This window comes from Pavona decussata, unplaced genomic scaffold, assembly GCF_977016875.1.
Source record: "Pavona decussata unplaced genomic scaffold, jaPavDecu1.1 SCAFFOLD_32, whole genome shotgun sequence".
NCBI lineage: Eukaryota > Metazoa > Cnidaria > Anthozoa > Scleractinia > Agariciidae > Pavona > Pavona decussata.
This window is the reverse complement of record NW_028145455.1, coordinates 1,697,749-1,712,597: the sequence shown is the minus strand read 5'-3', so window position 1 is coordinate 1,712,597 and position 14,849 is coordinate 1,697,749. Positions and strand designations below refer to the sequence as shown.

Genomic DNA, 14,849 nt, shown 5'->3' with positions numbered 1-14,849 from the left:
AATAAACATAATTATTGTTATTATTAGTCTCCGCCGTTTAAAATGATAGCTAAAATTAATCGTTGGTCACCTCACGATTGTGCCACAAAGGTCTGAATCGCGACGTTTTGACCTGGCTTTTCTGCTGGTCTTAATCAGGCGATGCTGTCGACTGGCTGTTTATCAATATAATTAAGTAGCACCATGGCTGATGGTGATTGGTGCATTTTGATCCTCGCTTTGGTTGTAGTGATTGGAGAATTTCGATCGCTTTCATCAAGATTCACATTAAAATTGAGGAAATAATGTTTCTTTTGCCTTAAAACCATTTACAGTAATAATTGAGAATGACGTATTATTCAGTAATGACACAGGCAAACTCGGAAAAAGAAATCCCGAGTGCTCCTATCAGGAGTCGAACCTAAGACCTTCTTCATTTAATAATTTTTTTTACAAAAAGAAGTCGTAAGTCTTTGCAAAAAATCATCTGATCTAAGGGACAACAACATATTTTGAGACTTAAATAGACCGCAGTTTGGTATAGTTAATCTCATTTACAACTCGGGATAGAAGTTTAGGTCCATACAGACACGTAAAATAAACGAGATTGTAAACGTTTCTTCTTAGGAAGCAGTAAACATTTGTAGGTTAAATTAATGCCAGTATTTTTAAATGGGTATCAGTATTGTTGACGGAAATGGTAATTAAAAAAACGTTTTTCATTTTGTAAAATGTAGGAGATAGCATTGTCAGAATTGAACTAATAAAAGTTGACATAAACACATGTTAATCCTCCTTTGTTGTACTATTTTGTTTGACCAGACATAGAAACATTCATTCTGAAAGCTGAAAAGTTGTTTGGTTTGGGGGAAGTGTCGTGGAGTTTTTTACCTCTTTTGTTAAAAATGGCGAGAGAAAACCTTCACCTAGCTACAAAATAATTCTAAAACAACGAGAGGAAAAAATTCTCTCAATCCTTGAAGGGTATAACTAATTATCTGCTCGAGCCTAACATTTTTCAAGTTTCAATCCATTCTACCTACCCTGTCTCTGCCCAAAAGCCTTATCGACACTTTTATTGCACTGGGGTGATAATTTATAACAAAACAAGACAATCATATTTCCAGGTGATCTGGTGACGTAACTCGGGGGACTGGGGAGAGAAATTTTAATGCCGTATCCCACAAACGCGCGCGGCCTTCAGTGTTGTTTTCGAATTTTAACATGGCGGCCTGTAGCCTTGTGAGGTCGGTCTCATTTGAACGTTAACTCACCTGGCACGATACACATGACATGTAGAATGCATGCAGAATAATCCTCTATGTTTGACTAATGCAATTACTGAAGGAAATTGGGAGGTAAAGCCTTGAAAGCTTCGAGTCATTGGAGAATGACATCTGATGCGATAAGCGATTGAGGACGGATTGAACCGTGAGCATGAATCTGAAAGATTTATTTGAATAACTTGGTTTCCAATATTACTTTAAACTGTGTTAATTTACTTTTGTGTCACTATTAAAATTGATATTTGCTAAAGAATGTCTTGATCCATTCTGGTATCTGTTAAATGTTCTTATAATTAGCTTGCCATGTTCGAATTCTGAACTCGATGAAGACGCGGGTGTCACAGTTTTGGCGGGCTTTTGAGACGCCGGCCGGTCGGCAGTGTTGCCGTGACTCAGGACTTTAAATTTATGTTGCTTGTTGGTTTGTTTGTCTTTTTTTTTTTTGGCAATTCAACCCCGGTCAGGTCGTTTTGTTTCGTACTTTGGCATTTAAATGGCTTTCCGAGCAAAGGAAAACTCTTGCAATTCGGAGACGGCCCTAGTACGCTTGCACTGCCCTCATAAAAACTGCGACAAGTTTTACGTGAACAAGAAAAATTTAAATGAACACTTCCGCTTGAATCCATCGCATAAACCAGACTCTTTGGTGACGACTCGAATTCGTATTACTGCCAAGGAATGTGCAGAAAAATTCCTTAACGATGAAAAAAACCCATACTCTAGGAACGTTCGTGTTAAAGAATTGTGTAAACTTCTTACGGATGAAGAACTTCAACTGTATGCACTGCCAAGGATTGCCAAAATTGTGACACCCGTGGACTATTTATTACAAGAAACTACAGGTACACTTAACGATGTACACCAAAAGCTGGTCAAGCGAGGTGAGTAGACGTTCAAATGAAACTGAGTGAAACTCCGCCATGATAAACTTCGAAAACAACACTGAAGGCCGCGCGCGTTTGTGGGATACGGCATTAAAATTTCTCTCCCCAGTCCTCCAAATTACGTCACCAGATCACCTGGTTGTTGTTGTTGTTGTTGTTGTTATTTGTTTCTGTTGACAGACAAACAGTTTTTGGTTTTAAAATGACATCAAATTGGCGTGATACTTCCCCTTTCAGCTCTTTATCTTGCACTGTTTGGTTCGTTTACCTTGTTATCTCTTACACAACTGATAATGAACAGTGGATTCCCAATTCAATCAGCTGCACATAAAACTCTGAGTTCCATGCAGCGAAACTGACGTTTATGCATCGTATTTTGCTATGTACAAAGCAAACACACAAAACAAACAGTATAACGAGCTTAAGAAAGAAGCACAAGAATTGTTCAAAGGGCCATGGACGAGTCCAAGCTCAGAACAGAGAATCTATCAAAACCCGAAATATTCCTAAAAGAAACGTACGATAGCATTGAAAAATAATGCTCGGTAGCTTTCATTTGATTACTGATAATACTTTTTCGTAAACGTCTTTTTACAATTATAATAAAGTTTCGATATAACTCGCGCTCTGATTGGTTGAAACAGCGTGCTTTATCAGAGTAAAGAAGAAGGGAGTAATGGTGTCGCGCAATCGGCCCTTTTGTAAAATGGCCTACCGGTTTGTTTGTTTGTTTTTTAACCCACACGTCTTATATGACCTTGAAAAGCGAAAAAGAAAACGCGCTCTTAGCTTCAATAGATATAGACCATCCCGTGAGTAAATGTGCAAATTACACTGTGATTGAAAGTGAAGTTTCCGATAAAGTTAACAATGAAAACACAGAGCCAAGTAAAAACATAAACAAGCAAAGATTTGCAAACATGTCAACCGCCGAAAATGAAGAAATTATAACGAGAGCAAAGACGAAAAACACCAAAGATAACACAAAATAGAGTGTTTTCACATGACGTCGTTGGCGTCCCAAAACAAAGAAATGGCGGCCATATGCATGTTGGTGTGCCAAACTAAACCTCTGGGAATTGAACTCTATTTTTATGCAAATACTTTCTTTTGTTTCAGTAGACCAATATGGCCGGTAGTAACGTGAATGAAAACGCTCTATAGTTTGTCCGAGTTTTTGAAGGTAATACGCTGAACGTAATAAGCTGTGAATATTTTCGTGTGAAAAAAATCAAGCAAAAAACAATTGATTCATTTACGAAGTCCGGGTTTAAAGATACTTTTCGAAAGAAACGTTTCTATCATCAATTTTTATTAAAGTCAAAGCAACTTTGCACCTAGAGTGTAGAATCTATAGCTACCATACCGTAGCCTATGCTTTAGTCATCGATCAATCCAGCGACAAATAATAATCGATTTGTTGCTTTATTACATTCTCTTACAACGTGTACCAAAGATTTAAATTATCAGTTCTATATTGCTAATGGGCTTATTCCGTTTGGCATTTACTTGATCCACTGTGATTATTTTTTTTTCTTTTGTGTCGCTCACGAAGTACTTCAGTCAAGATATCCTTTTACGCTTTACACATTCTTTGTCTTCACAGACAAGTTGGATTTCGTCACATGGACAGTCCTCGTCAGTCCGACAAGCAGATTTATACACCTTGGGACACTGTGGAAACAAAATAAAATCAAATATTATCAAAATCAACTTTCTCTATAAGAGACCGTTGACGATAAATAGTGTGTCGTAAATAGGTCGTTTCCTATTTGTCTTAGCCTCTTATGAAATCGAGGCTAAGTTAAGGCTTTTCATGTGATTTAGTTTTTCAACAAGAAAATTAACGATAAAAGAAACAGCATGACGTTTCGACGACTTCATATCGTCATTGTCAAATGAGTAAAAATGGAAATAACGGAAAGGCATATTTAAAGTTATTGAAAGTGAGAAAATAAATTAGCATGAAAGCATTCAGGTAAAGAGTTTCGCGCGAATGGAATCCGCTTGCGTGTTCAGTTTCGGTCTTTTGTTCTTGATCCACAGCATTTCGTAGACCAAACATTCAAATTTGTCACGGCATTTCTTTATGACTTTAAAGTTCTTAATTAAGTTGTTAGGTGTTAAACCATGCGCGTCCCTGAGATGTTTTCCGATCACAGAATGTTTATGCTCCTCAACGCGTTGATGTAGGTGGCGATTTAGTTTTTGCTTTTATATGAATGGACTAATTTCCATGAGAAAAACTATGCGCAAAGCTTCACTTTCTTAATGGGGTTCAAAGCATCTCGGAAATGGCCTATTCTATACATTAATATTTTAACAAGTGTAAATTTTTTTTGGTCGTTAAGCCATTTTACCGAGACATTCCATAGAACGTAGCAAAGTATTAACATACAATTGGTTCTTACCGGCATTCTTAGACGAAGAAATAGGTCGAGAGCGATACAAGAACCCTTGCTGCAGATTTCCATGAATTTCTGGCATGGGCAGTTACTGGTAGAATTGCATGGTCCCCCACAAACCTACAGACAAATCACAGAGAAATGGTTTGTGATTATTTTGCTACCAGTAACCTATTAATGTATGCCTTAGTCCCGTTTCTGATTCCAGATCACCCGTTCGAACTCTTACGTTGACCACGCCCCTTGCAAATAGTCTGGGAACTTTTAATAACACAAGTGCAGTTCAAGCCAATCAAATCTGACTAGAAGGCTATCGTCAACTTCCCTTCTGTACCTTAAGAAGTCATATTGTTTCGACAGAAGACGCTTGAAGACAATGATTTTGTCCATCACTTATAAGATAAAATGCATCAGCTGGAATCAGCTGGAACAACTGTAGCCTGAGAAAGAACAAGAAGCTTTGTGCATTCAATTATTAGCGGACACGACACGACTATTCAAACTGGATTTGGAAAATCCTTGTCATCCTTTTGTTGTATTCTACTACAAATGACGCACTTTTGGGAAATAAATAAAAAAATAAATTAATTAATCACTTTTTAAGTGTCAAAGTATTTAGCGCAGAGCACTAATTGAGGAAACTTCCCAGGTCGAATTGGAATTTAGAAATGTTGGTTTTTGAGGAGAGGGGGAAACTGGAGTACCCGGAGAAAAACCTCTCGGAGGAAAGACGAGAACCAACAACAAACTCAACCTACAAATCACGCCGAGTCCGGAAATTGAACCCAGACCACACAAGAGAGAAGCTAGTGTTCTCACCACTGCGCCATCCCTGCATTGATATTGAGCAAGTAACAACACTACTGCTAATAATAATAATAATAATAATAATAATAATAATAATAATAATAATAATAATAATAATAATAATAATAATAATAATAATACCAGCTCCTTGACATTATTAGCTTCTTAGTTATTTCAGGGAGCTCGTAAGCCCTTAACATTTCAAAATCAACTAAATGTATTAATAACTTTTTAATTAGGGTAATAAAATCTTGTTGTTGTTGCTGTTGTTGTTGTTGTTGTTGTTGTTGTTAATAATAATAATAATAATAATAAGAAGAAGAAGAAGAAGAAGAAGAAGAGTTTTACATAACACTCTAAAACTGTACAATAAGTTAATATAAAAACTATACAAATTGCAATGCATTTAGTTTAGAAAGAGCATTTAAAGAAGAGAGTTTTTTAAAACACTAGCTTTAAAAGTACTTAAGAACTCTGAAGTCCTTATACAATCAGACAAACTATTCCAGCGCATTGGGGCAATTGACTGATGGTTTGTTTGTTTGTTTGTTACTTTGTTTACGATATGACTTACATTCTCCACTACTACAGTAGAAGCACTCTCCGTTGGTACTTCATCTTGATCAAGCATTATTCGTCTTGATGTGGTTAAACCGCAGCCAACCAGAAACACAGCAGCTAAAAGGAGTTTTTCATTGGCCGTCATCTCTGAAAAAGAGTGGACAACGCGTTCAATTAAACGTGAATGGTTTTTATTATTTTATCGCAAGTAGAATTAAGGTCTAACAATGCGTTTGCCATCGTGAGCAAATAGGACAACTGAAGGTGTGTCGACTACTCGGTTCTACTCGCGTTCTCGTCGTCGACAACTTTTTGTCCATTTATTATTTTTATTTACTTTTTTAAAAAAAAATGAGAATGATGTATAATTCAGTGAATGACACAGGCATACTCGGAAAAAGGAAATCCGAATTGATGGATAAAAGAATGTCGACGACGCGTTTGCTGTCGTGAACAAATAGGCCAAGGTGCGTCGACTACTCGGTTCTATCTTTGGTACCAACTCGCGTTCTCATCGTCGACAATTTTTTATTCATTTAGTATTCTTATTTATTTTATTTTTAAAAGATAAAAATAATTCACGGATAAAAGAATGTCAACGATGAGAACTCGACTTGGCGCCATTTGGAAGACAACTGAGCAAAAATTAAAAAGCATTTATCAATACACGATATAAATTCAGCATGGCTGTTGTAGTCGTTTCTAATTAAAAACTAAAATTTACGAAGCGTACTGACCAAACGAAGACAAACGGAAGGCTGACACAGCACCAACACAAATTCAAACAAATAGAACAAAAAAAAAAAAAGAACAAAAAAAGGAAAAAGAAATTTGTCCAGAAAAAGGTTTGTCCGAGAAAGGAAAGCGGAAAAAACGTGATTCTAGATATCACTGAACGCTTTGATAGCAAGGGAACAAAGGAGGTTACCAAGGAGGGAGCTAGCCTACGATCTGGCCGGAATAACCCTTCATTTCATTGATTAAAATTTTCGCAGTTTTTGCACCTGGTATTGGTGAGCCAAACAGGCTATCACGTGACAATCATGCCACGAAATAAGTACATTATGTGTGGCGACCATGTTCTTCTTCAATTCCATTTACTGCGCTTTTCAATAACATGCGAACTCTGAAGGTCACAGCCCAACTAACGATTTGTGTCTTTTACTGCCGTCAATCACAATTATGGAGACGACTGACTGCCTGCAAAAATACAGAAACCGACAAAGTGGATCAAAATCCGCCAATCACAGCGTTTGAATGTGAGCTCTTGAACCCACTGAGCCAAACATCTCAGTGTTACTAAGAGGTCCGCTCAGCTGATTGACAGCAGTGGAAAACGCAACGATTGGTAAAATCTTGAACTTTAGAGTCCGCATGTTACTAAAAGGCGCAGTCGTGATTCACGCCTACATGTAAGTATAGTTAATTGAAGGCAATGGTTATGTAACCTGACAAACGTCTTTGTGATATGTTTTTGTTTGCGTTTGTGGCCTTGACCCTGCACAAACAGCAATAGAATTTGGAATGCGTTGGAGCAACTGACCAATCGAAACGTTTTTGTTAAGATATTCAACTGTGGTGTGAACGTTAAAACAAAGGATTGTGCAGGGTCGCCGCCCTTCCAACATAAATTGCAGCACCATTGTTTTCATGGCAAGGTTTCATAACCTGTCCCTAAAGTAATATAGAAGCCAAAGGTAAAGCATACGACCGTAAAGAACGAATTCCCTCACTTTTAATTTTTTGGTTAACAGGACATTTCAGTGTAATATTTTTTCTTTATCAATTTTTGCCTTTTTCTTTATCTCCTGTTATAACATAGAGGGCAAAACTACTCAATGCTGAATTTTCTTTTTACGGAAGGAAAAATTATCCACTTCTGATTTTCGAAAATTTAAGGTGGCCCGAACTCCTCCCTGCAATGCGAACTTTTTAATTTGCAAAATGCTGCATTTTAACCTGGTGATTACAATTAAAAAGCTAAACTTGAAATGGGGGTCACCAAACTCGTTTCTGAGTTATATTCACCAAAAAAAAATAAAATTAGGGCTGTTTTTAACAGGTTTCAGTGTTGCTATTATGGTCATAACTTGTTTATCAAGGGTTGGGCATTTGTTTGATACCATTAATGCAGTATCCACTGATAAAGATTGAAAGAAACGATCGATCAAATTATAACTGAAGGGAAGAGCTAAAAACCGTTGTCAGCCACCTTGAGTCGTTGCCATCCGAACGCTGACCAGAGTGTATGGGATCGGAAGACAACGAGGTTAGCGTTTATGATGTGGAAACACAGCTATTCAGCTAATATTGAGTGATCAAATACACTGCAGGCATTTAGTTTTTATGTACAGTCGCTAATATTGCTCATTTCTATAAAATGTGGCAAGACTCACAGAAGATTAGCCTTATAACCACACAAGCAACACGATACTTTGAAAGGTGAAAAACGGTGGGATTTTTCGCATAACTCAACCACGTGTGGTAATGTCCATTGCAGTCGGAAAACCTACTAAATATGTTAATGTAAAAATGTGCAAGTGAGCCCCAGGTTCGCGGTGGGGGCGTAATATAATTAGATCTTTCTCATAACTCTACCATATGTGATAATGATCCATCTCAGTCGGAAACACCTACTAAATGTGCAGATTCCTTAGGCTTTAAAATTTGGCGCCACCCGCGATGGTTTCAAGACGTGATTGTAGAGTTATGAGTTATGTACATTTTTAGCCCAGTGCCATGTCTTACTGTGTCATCTAAACATGAAAATCAAGACAAACAGACTAGTCATAACCAGCGTGAGGCAAGACCAGGCGCTTGTCTCGTCTAACTTTTATCCCGAAATTGAATATACTGTTACTTGAATATAACATCTATAATTGCGTTCTGAAAGCTTAATCCTCATAAGGGAAGTTCGCACGCAGACATCCAAATCCGGCCCTCAAGTCGTGATTTCCGTCATCATGCCTCTGACGCAACAACTCAGTTCTGGTTTAAAATGATGAGAGGCCTGCATGACTCCTTCTTCACGTTGTCCGCTTTTCCTTATGATCCTTCGGCCAATGTAGCTCAGTTGTGTACATTTAGAGCAGATTTGCTGAATTGGAGGATCTAAAACTGACTGACTAGGGGCCCTCTGTTTAACCTTCGCTTGTTCCAAACTATGAGCTCAAAGGTCATTTCTTTGTTATGAATTCTGTGGTTTAAGCTTTTTCTTTAGTTTGAACGTGATTTGTGACTTAATGCTTCTTAATGACGCAAGAAACATGATGTTGTGTTAAGAGCAGCTCACAATCCATTCCCTGCACCTGATGACATGTATAACTGAGGGAGGGATCGAAGCCGTGGTCTTGCCTATTCATATAATTATATAATGGCACATTCAAAGCACATTGAGTAGACTGGCGTGCAGGAAAAGGATGAAAACATTGAGCTCCCGCAACACAAACAAAGCCAGACGACACGATTACAAACAAAGCCGTAACCAAAAACAAACTTTAGTCTTCTATTTTACGTTGCGACTAGCTCTACGAGAAGCTAAAACGTTCAGAAACATAGAAACAAGGCTGTAAGAAATATCACGCATATAATTGAAATAAACCCACAAAGCAAACCTAAAATACCTTAAATGACCTAGGCGGCAAAAAAAGCATTACAGTCGCAACACAGACAGAACAGTAGAGGTCAAATTCAAAATAAAGAGCTTAGGCAAAAGCAACAGTACTAGTTATGCTTTTAGCTCATAATTTGAAACAAACGACGATGAAACACATGGCTCTATCTATTCAGTCAGTATCAAATCATCTAATTCCTGGTAAACTTGCAATGAAAGTGCACAAGAAATTAAGTTAGTTGAAAGACTAAAAGGAACAACGGCCAACTTGAAGAAGATGTCGTGGAGGCCTTCCACATTTTTCAACCATATTTGAATGCTCCTCCACCAGATGTTTGGGCCGTAGCAACCGACGGAGAAGGAACGGTGGTACTATATGGGTTATCACACAGCCTAAGAGCGAGCTAAATAATGTTGACTTGTAGACAATATAAAGGCTACCATTTTACACTTTAGCGAGAGTGGTTTTTCTTGAAGAAATATCCTTGAAGAAGTGCTAAAAATAGAATTTCAGAGTTTCTAGAATTCAAACTTTTCTTAGAGAACATGACGCCGGATCTCGCCTAGAGGCACGCGCTTTCGGCGCTAGAAAGACTTACCTTGCCTCCTCTCAAAGTCTTGTACGGCCCTGAAATAACGCGGTATAGTAAAGGAGACTAAAAGCTGGAGGTTCCTGGCAGAATATGAAGTGTTGCGAACAGATGTCCTAGCAGTGAAGCGTGCAGTGGCTGTCACATATTAAAAAGAGCGTGACATAGCGTGACTGTACTTGCACAGAGTAACACGAAGCGTGGGATATTTTATCGATTTTTATGATTATTCATTATTGTTCTGCATGATTCAAGACAAAGATATGTATACACCCTACATCTACATCTACATATCGAAATAGAGTTAGTAGCTTAATGTTGTTTTATAGTTCCAGTTGAAGTAGTTGCTGACGGTCTATGGCTCTGTGAACAAGTTAGCTCTGAGAGTTTAGTTGAATCAACTGTACGTCAGGTACTAGACAAGGAAACCAGTGACAACACCATCTGTATTATCTCTGCCATGACCGTAAATTATGAGCTAAGGCAAGAAAAATCCTCTAAAGGAAAAGATCACGACACAGACACCAAAAAATGCACCCAGGCGGACTCCCTCAGTTCCGTTTGTTTTGGTTTGTTTTGGACCACACTGGGTGTATTTGGCATGTTGGTCACCGACTGCAATCTCTCACTTTGGTTTGTTTACGACCACGATTGAACTGAGAGCGTGCTCGATCGTGTATGGTCTCGTGAAATTAGCCTATATTCTTGAGATCAATGCTTTTGATCAGAAGGCGTGGGACTATTGCATAACGAGAGATTTGGAAGGCATACATTCGCTCATTTTAATTCGTTTGCCACACGTCAGAACCCAGGGTCAGACAGAACTCATAGTTCAGTTCGTAGTTTCTAGATCGCTTTTTCTGGCTCGTTACAGATTATTTTCGCAATTTGTACATGTGTGGTGAAAAAGTCTTCTTGATACTTTGAAAAAACTATCGAGCAACTCCATTTAGTGACAAAGCATCAAATTCATAGAAAAAAATACTCACCAAATCCAGAAACTCTGGTGCGAGAGAAAACTCACATTTCTGAGGCAGAGTTACAAAGGTCAACGGTGTTATATAGTAACCATGAAAGCGAGGCAAAAGGAGGAAATCCGCACGGCTCAAATCGAATCCCTTGCATATGTACCGAACATCGTTTACAACATGTAAGCTGCAAGCGCACTCAGCATGGAGAAGCAGTTAACTTTATCTGGCCTGCGTGTAGAAGTCTCGTTTATTATATAGATAGGAGTGTTTTGCTGGAAAATACAACACTCGTAAAATTCATACGACAAGAGTGGCGTATTATATCCGACTTTTCTTTTTCCACGGTTGATATGCAAACAGTCGGTGAAAAATGGCGAGTGATAGATTTGTCTATATAAGAAAAAGAAAATTAAACCGTTTCTTGAAGATATGAATTTTATTCAGTCTCGCTGCGCTCGTTCGTAAAATATTGTTTTTACCACTCGAAAATCGGTAAAATTCATATCTTCGCGCTGCCGTGTAATGTCATGTATATTTTCTTCGTTTACGTCGTCTCTTCTCTCCAGGCGTGGGTGAAGCAACGGAAGTAGGAGATGTCTACAGACAGGTTTCAAGCTCAAACAATAAATCAAATAAAACGTCCTTCATACAGAAAAGGTTGTGCAAATTTAGAATAAATACTATGCCCAAAACAGAATACGAGTAAGTGTCCGTAATAGCAGGATTTTATTTCAAACAAATGTGTGTAATTTCTTTTTGCGGGTGATTTAGTTGCTATTGGGGTGTCCGTAATACTAGGAAGGAGTCCGGCTTGAGTTGACTGTTTAGCCAAAAAGGTCTATTACAACTTGCGATATTCTTTCTGTTCTTTTTTGGCATTCGCAGCAAAATGATTGTGTGACCGCTTGTTTTAGCCTGTTTTTAGCTAGCGACGCGGGGACAGACCCACGGCACAAGCGCAAGCATAAAAATTCTTATTTCCCCTTGGAAACGGCCTTGACGCAAGCATAAGCTCAAGCCATTACAAGCGCAAGCACAAGGATCAAAATTTTTCCTTCTCTTGTGCTTGTGTTTGTGCTTGCGTCACTTTCGTTTTCACTTGACATAAAGCTCTTGTGCTTGTGCTTGTGCTTGTGCTTGCACCTGTACTTGCGTCGCTAGTGAAAACCAAGCTTTACCGAACCCAGTTTCACGTGCGTTTTTGTGAACTTTGCATATTAAGTTGATGTTTTCCCACTGGAGTGGTCATTATCGGATCATTATCATATGAAGTAGAGTAATTAATGTATGGTGGCCGATAGCTGCCATTGTATTTTTTGTTTTTGTCTACACTGTAAACCACTTGAAAAACTCCAGTGGAAACTATCGGCCACCACAGTAATGTAAAAGATCTTTTTTTTAATAGTCCAACATTGCAGAGATTTGCCGATTCTTTTATTCAAACTATCAGTGGCAACCACAAAGAAAACAATTCAGTTCGCGTTCTCACTGTTCCAGAAAACACCAAATAAATATTTCGAATGTTCTCGTCTAAAAATGAGTAAAGAACTTCAAATAAAATTCACGCATCGTTCCTATTTCGTTCCTAGAATTGACCTTCATAGAGTTGCGTTCAACTTGAGCTCAGGACTTTTTTTGGGGGGCAAAATAAAATACACTAACACACACAAGCAAGTTTTTAGGTTTCATCCACCATACCGGAAGCCAACTTGACCAGATATGAGAGACAAAAGACTTTGAGAAAGTCCACCTATATTAGAGAATTGAAATTTGACATTGTTGCCCAAGCCTATCAATGTTTACAAGAACCATTGCGATATGCTACTTGAAATATAGGAACAGCCAAGGGGCGAAGGTGTACTCATTTAAAAACTCTGGCTATTTCTTTTCGTTTCAGTTATACGTAACCCCGACACAACCGTCCCTTGAATAGGAGCACGTAACTCCGACACTACCGTCTCTCCAGTAGCCAGTAGCCAACAAGTTTCATTCGGGCAAATTATCTTTTAATTTTCAATTCAATTTTAATTCAAATTAATTTTCCCTGAATAATTTTGTCTGTACCGGGCGATCCAATCCAGCCTGGCTTTCCGACTGGTGTCCCTCTGTATCTTTTCTTCCAGACCGCGGCCATAAAACATCTGTCTTCAAAAATGCTAATTTATTTTGTTTATCCCCGAGGAAGATAAGAGCATAACTCCCCACGTCTCCCACGAATGTCTGAGAATTCGTAAATACGGGAAATTATTTAGAGAGAACTAAAGTATCACGTTACACCCCAAAATTTTATCTGATTTAATCAGGGGCACCCGACGAATCGTTTCGGCCGAAATTATCTGTTCGGAAGGCCCTTAATCCCCTACAATTTTCTATAGGGAATTTTCACATCGAACTTTCGTGATATGGGAAATTTAAGGCCTAGTGTTTTCGGATCGATAAAAATGTCGTTTCGAGTACCAAAAAAAGGGTGAGCTAAGGTTTTCGGAAAACGAACAACGATGCCCTAGTAATTTCGAAAAGACTCAAGTTCCCCTAGAAAGACCGAACAGATAAAAATATTATAGCGCGGCCTAAACGAACCTACAGAGCTTTAATGACACTCCAGATATCTTAAAATAGCGTTTCAAAGGATTTGAGAAAAAACTGTCGTTGGGTGCCCCTGTTTAATGTATTTATTTACCATTTTGGAAACAACAACTGAAACTCGTATAAATTATTCCTTTTGCGCCACGACGCCTTCACAATTTGTCTTACCAACCGCTTTAAAGAGCCTACCACACACTAGAATTAAACGATGGCAATCTGACAGAAAATTAATCCTAGAAATTAGCCTGGTCGTAAAAATCTTAAGCAATAATATTCAGTGTCGACGGATTGCTGTCTTCATTATATGTGACAGTGGTCACTTGAAATCAAGAAGGGTGAAAACAGCATCTTCACAACGAGTAAAGGTTTAAGTTATGAGCAAATGAACCGTTATTTGCAAATGAACTTCATGTGTCCCTTGGAAAAAATTCCCACTTGGATATGTCTTATAATGGACAGAAATATAGCAAGAAAAAATGAATACCAACCTTGAAATATTGTAAAAGAGTGCAAACTCGTCGATCAATTCAAGGTGTTATGGTCTCACCGAGCAAATTAAAAGCGTCTAAACTTAACAATAATTCTCTGCCCACGTTGATCAAACGCTTTTCGCCGTCGGTCTTAAATTCGGGAACACGTGCGCCCAATTTATATAAATGGCTCCGGATTAATTTTATTTTATTCTTATTAATGTGCCTCGTTTGAATTCATTTCCAACAGCATGAGGTATAATTTGGAGGCAGAAAACATTCCCTGTTGGATATGTCTTGTAATGGACAGAAATGTATAGCAAGAAAATAAATACCAACCTTGAAATATTGTAAAAGAGCGCAAACTCTTCGATCAAGGTGTTATGGCCTTACGGAGCTTACCACCAAATTAAAAGCGTCTAAGTTTGACAATGATTATCTGTCCACGTTGATCAAATGCTTTTCGCCGTCGATCTTAAATTCGAAAATACGTGCCTCCAATGCTCAATTTATATAAATGGCTCCGAATTAATTTTTTTATTATTCTTATTAATGTGCGTCGTCTGAATTCATTTCCTACAGCGTGAGGTATAATTTGGAGGCGGAAATCTGATCGAAAAGATAGCTTATCCTAATTGGTCGTGGTTTTTGTGGGGAATTATAAAAATGTATTTTCCATAAATTTTCACTTTTTTAA

At 38.1% G+C, this 14,849-nt stretch overlaps 1 protein-coding gene across 1 annotated transcript; it reads right to left on the bottom strand.

Annotated features, from left to right (window-relative positions):
* Positions 1-3,442: 3,442 nt before the first annotated feature.
* Positions 3,443-11,134, bottom strand: LOC146484570 (uncharacterized). The gene is made up of 4 exons (XM_085104627.1): positions 11,115-11,134; positions 5,936-6,069; positions 4,561-4,674; positions 3,443-3,823 (listed from the first exon to the last, which is right to left on the bottom strand). Exons 2-4 carry the CDS (start codon positions 6,065-6,067, stop codon positions 3,713-3,715), a joined length of 357 nt encoding a protein of 118 aa, XP_084960753.1. The 5' UTR covers positions 6,068-6,069; positions 11,115-11,134; the 3' UTR covers positions 3,443-3,712.
* Between the last annotated feature and the right edge of the window lie 3,715 nt (positions 11,135-14,849).